The sequence below is a fragment of the Frankliniella occidentalis genome, unplaced genomic scaffold (assembly GCF_000697945.3).
Source record: "Frankliniella occidentalis isolate FOCC.00 unplaced genomic scaffold, Focc_3.1 Scaffold428, whole genome shotgun sequence".
Taxonomy (NCBI): Eukaryota; Metazoa; Arthropoda; class Insecta; order Thysanoptera; family Thripidae; genus Frankliniella; species Frankliniella occidentalis.
Window position 1 is genome coordinate 186,085 of NW_026267549.1, and position 6,670 is coordinate 192,754.

General features: G+C 44.2%; 3 protein-coding genes across 3 annotated transcripts in view; 1 reads left to right on the forward strand and 2 right to left on the reverse strand.

Moving 5' to 3' along the window:
- The window catches only part of LOC113204307 (centrosome-associated zinc finger protein CP190), a gene marked incomplete in the record, with an annotated part of 8,744 nt that extends 7,456 nt beyond the window's left edge, over positions 1-1,288 (forward strand). The window contains 1 exon segment of the mRNA XM_026419447.2: positions 1-1,288.
- On the reverse strand, positions 1,278-2,767 carry LOC113216891 (cytochrome c oxidase assembly protein COX16 homolog, mitochondrial). Its single transcript, XM_026436720.2, has 3 exons — positions 2,546-2,767; positions 2,351-2,456; positions 1,278-2,245 (listed from the first exon to the last, which is right to left on the reverse strand). Exons 1-3 carry the CDS (start codon positions 2,686-2,688, stop codon positions 2,174-2,176), a joined length of 321 nt encoding a protein of 106 aa, XP_026292505.2. The 5' UTR covers positions 2,689-2,767; the 3' UTR covers positions 1,278-2,173.
- An 847-nt stretch (positions 2,768-3,614) lies between these two features.
- LOC113204272 (sodium channel protein Nach-like) overlaps positions 3,615-6,670 on the reverse strand; it is a 4,488-nt gene continuing 1,432 nt past the window's right edge. Inside the window, exons 4-11 of the mRNA XM_052274718.1 lie at positions 6,609-6,665; positions 6,246-6,391; positions 5,605-6,011; positions 5,370-5,423; positions 4,483-4,570; positions 4,280-4,386; positions 4,025-4,169; positions 3,615-3,928 (exon numbers count right to left, since the gene is read on the reverse strand). Of these exons, the coding sequence (XP_052130678.1) occupies positions 3,637-3,928; positions 4,025-4,169; positions 4,280-4,386; positions 4,483-4,570; positions 5,370-5,423; positions 5,605-6,011; positions 6,246-6,391; positions 6,609-6,665 (1,296 nt within the window). The 3' untranslated portion in view covers positions 3,615-3,636. The remainder of the gene's footprint in view (positions 3,929-4,024; positions 4,170-4,279; positions 4,387-4,482; positions 4,571-5,369; positions 5,424-5,604; positions 6,012-6,245; positions 6,392-6,608; positions 6,666-6,670) is intronic.

Here is a 6,670-nt window from a genome sequence, read left to right on the forward strand (position 1 = left end):
AATTAAGAATTATGTCAAGAGTACTGCGCCCCAAAGCACTTAAGTCAGTAAAAAAGAGTGTTTTGTTGGCAAACTTTTGCCTTTAGGACCATATTCCTTACATGTGACAAAATCACATGATCAAAAGATTAGCCACTTTTATGTAGATGTTACTCATATAGGGCCACATTTGTGTTTGTAGGACATTCCTACTCAGCTATTGAGTTCCAGATTACATAGCAAATGTTAATAGGTCCTTCTAGCAAATTGTATGTATTTAAATACGTAGAAATAAGCTTACAGTGAGCCTTTGCACAGTTTTGGAATGCCTTTGTATCAATCTTTTTCCAACCACGGCATATTTTCTGCAATTATTTTAACTAAGATGAAGATTGAGTGTAGATTGTCGCTTGTTTGAGAATTTGATTGAGCACTGAGCTCAAAGACATAAACTTGTGAACATTAAGTGAGTGAGTGACACTTAAATTAATTGACTTCAAGTGTGTATTTGAGTGCATGTGTGCTTATGCATTCATGTATGCAATTTAATCTAGGTGTTGGCCAGAGCCTTCAAAGTGAAATGAGTTGTTAGTTTTTTATTACAGTGGAAGGTGCTATCCTTCTATGTTTATTAGATAATCACGTCCCTCAAATCAGACTTGATACCAGAAATGAGCATGCATGACCAAGTGTAGTTCTGAGTGTAAATTCGTTATGCTGTTCAAACAGAACTACGTAAATTTCTATTTCCCCCATATCTATGTTTGTAAAATTCATGTATTTTATTGTACATGACGTTAGAGCCCTTTCTTTGTTTTTAGTATTGATTGATTTTTATTGTACCGAGTCCTCCAGTGGTATACAAACATCACATCAATGATTGTACATTAATTAGAATTTCATGAACTGTATCATTTTGTCTGCGCCCTTGTCAGTAACATGTATATAGAAGTTAAGAGAAATTGAGTATTACATTTCAACTTGCTAATCCATCAATGTGCATCTACTAAAATAAATGTTTTTCTTTTTATAATCATATTTTTTATTTGTTCCTCCATTGGTGCCAGTCACCTTTTTATCACTATTTCTGTGACAAGGCTTGTTTGTCAATCCCTGTTCAGCTGTCTTCTCAACATACCAACCTCTCTGTGCCTCATTTTCTTTTGCTTTATTGCCTTGTCTTTATTGATTGAAATTTGCTGATCAGAGAGTACTGTTTCTAGATTAGCTCTTGCTACTTGGAATTCTTATTGTTTTTCTTTGAAATGAAATGTGTGCAGGTTAAATAATAAAGTTAATTCGTTTTTAATATGTTTTTATTTCTTGCCAAACGTACAACTGTGAACAACACTTAAACTAGAAAACCTACCTAAGTTTTTGGGACAGGTATGATTATCCATTCCTAACATTACTAGTTACTAAACTAAAACTTTTCCCCCAAAATATTGTTTACACCTACCACATTGAATACCACTACTGTGACTGTTCAATGACAAAATGAGGAACAAATTTCTTAACTTCCTCTAGACCTTTATTGAAATAAAATAGATCAACCAAAGAAAGATCTCTGTAGAATTTAGCAAGTATCACAGGCCTAGAATCACTTGAGAACTGTATCTCCCCAAATACTTGAATTGTTGAGTGTACAACTGGAAATTCATTCACAAGCTTAAAATTAATTTCTATAGAAAATGGACCACCCTCTTCTCCTATGCTAGATAGCAACCATAAATTTGAAAAACTATCAGCAGTTGGTGATATTCGGCCTATAACTCGAATATTGTGATTTGACCAACAAGTAAGACTTTTTACAAGTGACAACTCTTCGACAGAGAATGGAACAAAAGGTTTATTTAGTAGAGCCTGGACTGCGTTATTACTGTCACTATCATTACTGGCTGTGGTACTATTGAGTATTGAATCAGCAAGTGCATCATATCCATAGTTATTACTCTCCAGTCGAGTCATGTCAAAAATCTCTCCATCATCAAGGAGTGCTTTAAAATCATCAATGTTGGCTTCTTCCGCTTTTTGACAAGAGTCAAGAATAGACTTTCGAATACTGCGGAAAGAAGCACATTGAGAAAACCTGGTGCTAGAATGGTGAGGACAAGGTGACTTTGTCACTTCCTTCGGTGCACTCTCCATTTTCAAGTTTGTAGATCAGAGAAACTATTAGTAACCATATACAAACTTAAGAACTGGACTTCGGATCTTCTTCCCATGGACGAGGAATTCTTTTGTTCTCCCAGTTGTCAATGTCAATCTAAAAGATGGAAAGAAATAATCAAAGAAAGAGCACTTCACTTGATGTATTTTGTGATAATGTATCTAAAATGAAATAAAAAATAAAAATATAGTTTAAGGATACCTTGCTCATCATTTTCTTATATTCTTCTTGAGGGTCTATTTTCACAACCTTTCCAACTCTCGACTCTGCAGGCAGCTCGTATGGGTTCACATGAGTAAATTCATAACTGAAATGATAATAAGGCAAAGAAATAAGCTGACTTTACTGAGTTAATAGAGTTTTGAGACTAACTACACGGATAACATAACCCCATACCGGACTTTAGCAAACTCTTTTAGAGCGAAAGATCCACCGACCACAAAGATAAGAAACGGTATGCCAAAAGTAGCGTGCTTACTGCGACTAAATTTTAGTACTTTCGCCCTGTACTTCGAGTAATAAAGGGGAAACTTGTCCATCCCTCCAATACAATCACAGAACGGTCAAAGTGACCATGGCTCATGGCTTCTGCTTTCCAAACTTCCGCCCAGACCAGCAAGACATTTCCGCCCGGCTTCTTTCTGATTGTTCAAATCAGTTTGTCATGTTGTAACAGTTATCACTTGAGAAAAGTTATCAGACAACAGTTATCTTTGGTTGTAAGTTTGTTTTAAATGAAACCTTCGCTGGTCGCGTTGTAAAAAATTAAAAGAAATAAACACGCCAAAACTTCGCGAGAAAAGCGGGGGAACTTTGCGCACGCCGCTCGCACTGGGAGCTTGGCTTTAAACGGTCGTAACTTTGTTTACTCACACATAGTTTTAACAAGAAAAGGCCAAGGAACATTGTACACATAATGGCATTTTGCAACCGTATGATAAATTGGAGTGGTTTTACACAAACGAATACGTGTAAAATTGGCTTGAATGTGCCACGCTCGCCGCTGTCGGCGGCCGCTCTTTCAACGTCTGGTCAAAGCCGCGTTCAACGCCGCTCGCTCGAAGAAACTTCGTAGGTAGCCAATTCTTCGTAGGTACGAAGGATTTGACATTTTTTGCTTCGTAAGGTTTTAACTGTGCGACCCCCCCCCCCCAATCCCCCACATCAATTGGGCGGAAATTCGTCAAAAAATAATCAAATTTGGGACATATTTTCATCAAATTAACGTCTCTTTCGTCAAGTTGCCGGTGGTTTGATTGGAAGCCCCTCCCTCGCACCTCCTGTATCCCCTGCATCCGACACCGTATAACCGCCGATATGCCATCCTGTAGGTATGACGCATCGAGTTCCTGTTATTTGATCTTAACAGCCCTCCCCGAGGACAACCCAATTACCTAAGTAGCACGTGTAACGCGTGTATTGCGTGGTGTGGTCTTGTAAGTGGTGATTCGGTAGCAAACAAAAATCGGCAGTTCTGGGCACTTTATTCATGGGATATAAGGCAAAGGCCAGTTGCTCCCGGCGTTCTTGACGTTCCTGCCGGTTGTGCGTCGACGCTGCCCCGTGGCAGCTTTGGCACCTCGTCCAGAAGTATATGCACGTCCCTTGCCGTAGCCGAGCCCCCCGATGGAGTCCGAATCCAACGCGGCTGCCCACAGGTCCTTTGGGGCCTTCAGGTCCTTCGAGTCCGCCTGCCCCTGCTCCTGCTGCTGGCCCTCCTTGCCCCTGGGGTCCATGAAGGCAGGCCTGAGCGACAGGTCCACCTTGGGCTGCTCCATCCTATTCGACATCAAATACGACCAAATGAGGGAGATGCTCTCCTGCCCGGCCTGGCCTGGCCCCGCCGCGCGGCGCCTGGAATCTTTCAAAACTCACTGCTCGTATTCCAGGGCCAGCCGCTCCAGGCTCTCTTTGTCGCGGCACACCATGCAGCAGGCCCGCAAGGTGAAGTAGTAGACGATCTCTACCCCGCTGAGGAGGCTGAATCCCAGGAACAGCCCGGCGATGCCACCGAAGGCCACTGCAAATGTCGACCGTTTCTATACCATGTATGTCGTAAGTACGATATGTAACCACTAAACCACTGTTGAAGTTGAAACCACTAGAGAGATATAGAACGGCTCCACTCACCAAGCAAGTCCACCCATCCGAAGAGGACTTCCCTCTTGTATTTCTGCATGGGCCATGAGACGAACCCGATCTCCAGAAATTCAGCTCCATCGTCCCCGTTCGGATCTCTGTTTCAAATACAACAATGCTGAATCTTTATCCTGCGCAGACTCAGAATTTGGACGCAGACGTCCTTCATTTGGTTCCAGATTGGCAGAGCTTACGTCGGTTCCAACAGTTTCTCCATCTCGTACACGGTGTTGCTGCAGCCCAACTCGCAAGAGCATTTGCTGAGCCGGTTGCTGAACTTGTCTGGTGGATAAAATTAGTTTGTTGGATCACTTGATTAACATATATAAAAACAAGGGATGTAGGGAACAAAAAATAAATTTTGTGAGTTGGAATAACTCGTTTTTTCATTTAAATTATCACACTCATTGTGGTGGGATCATCGAAATACCCTCTGGTAGAGACAGTCTTGGGGACTGTCTAAAAAGTACGTCCCTTACTTGCCGTTACGTAACTGCCACGGGCAGCAAATGCACGCAGCTCTCATGGCGCCTTGTAGGTAGGCAACATCTCGCATGCAATGCATGCATGTACTGTGGGGTGGCCTACCCTGAGTATCGCAGGCGCCGAGCTCCCGGAATACCGAGTGGGTCTGAGAAAATTGGACGTGTACGCCTACTTTTCACACTAACCTCAAGAGGAACGAATACTGAATACTGTTATCAGTGAAGTGTGAAACTCTTTGGAGAAAACGCCACTTTTGTTGTCACTTGTCATTTCTCCCAGACTAATAATGATCGCGATCACTATACGCGTAGGCGAGATATTGACCAATTTCCGGAACAAAATACGGCGAACATTCTTCCTTGTCCCGAGTCACGCTTCACGCCACTGAAGAGGCCATGAACTGGTTACGTGGAGGATTAAACCCCCATGTATGCACGGCAAAAGTAGATGAAAAGGTTGCCCGATAAATTTCACACGGCACTGATAACAATACTCGCTCTCTCCAACACGAGGTAGAGGTAGATGTGGGGTGAAGTGTTCGTAAAGGACAAGCTAAAAACAGGCAGAACAGACAGCAGCGTGTATTCACACATACCAGCATTTTTGGCGATGCAGCCCAGTTCTTTCAGCGTGCAGTACCGAAAGTTTACTGCAACAACCCAGAGAGAAATTACGTTTTGAGCGACATCGCCAGTATAGCTCCGATATCGAAAAGACAGCAGGGACGACGACTGTGGAATCGTTTCGAAATCCATGTGTGGCTAGGAATAACAGGACATGTGTGCAAAGTGTTGGGTATAATAATAATAACAATAAAATACAGTTCGTACTTTTGTAGCCTTTGACCTTGCGAGCGGGCGGCGGGTAGAAGGGTGGGATGCAGCCACACAGCGCGTGAGCCAGCTCCATGCGGCACTGGCGCATGCACGCCGTGAACGTGTAGATCGTGTCCGTGACCAGTGCGATCTCGTCCTCGAACACACAGCGCCGCTGCCGGATAGACAGTTGACGCGCCGAGTCCGTCGTGTACGTCTCCTTGGCGTCGAACGAGAGCCGCGCGATGCGACGGTTCCAGACGTGCTGCGGGGCCATGTCGAGCGTGGGCAGGTCGTCGTTGCTGCCGATGTACACCGAAATGGTGTTGTTCTGAGCGTCGTTCGTGTCCACCGCCATGGACCACGTCATGTCCGTCTCCTGGATGAACTCCTTTGTGAAGACGGGCCGTCGGTTGTAGTCGCTGAGGGCAGATATCATCAGGCTACGATAGGGCGTCGAACTAAAGTAATTGATCGACCGATTGATTGATTGATTGATTGATTGATTGATTGATTGATTGATTGATTGATTGATTGATTGATTGATTGATTGATTGATTGATTAGGCGACCAGCACTACTTTCAGCCTCTGTAAGTAGGGCTGTGCCCCCGAAACAAGGCCGGGGGCCCGGCCGGGATCTGTGCATGCTACCTACTAAGGCCACTCCGTCTCGTTGAAGCGCAGGTTAAAGGTGTAACAGAAGCCATGTTCCGTGAAGATGGGCGAGAAGAAATTGCAGCAGTCGAGGTCCAGCTCGCCCTTGTAGGCACAGTCCAGCAGCACGTTGCAGCGGCTGACCACCTTCAAGACAGTTGCAACCGTCTCAGAGAGGAACGCACCATTCGCCAATAAAATGTATATCATGATTTCTTTCGTTAAAGGAACCCATGTGCCATTGCTCCGACGGCTCGTCAGACCGTGGGGCGTTATACCCACCGTTTTCGATGCCCTGATATGAATTGCAATTTTTCTCTACCCCCGCCCCGCCCCCTTCACTTGTCAGACCCGCATACATCACCTCGTACACAATCTTCTTGAGGTCGTTCTGCGGTAGGTTGGGGTCGTCCACGTAGGGCTCCA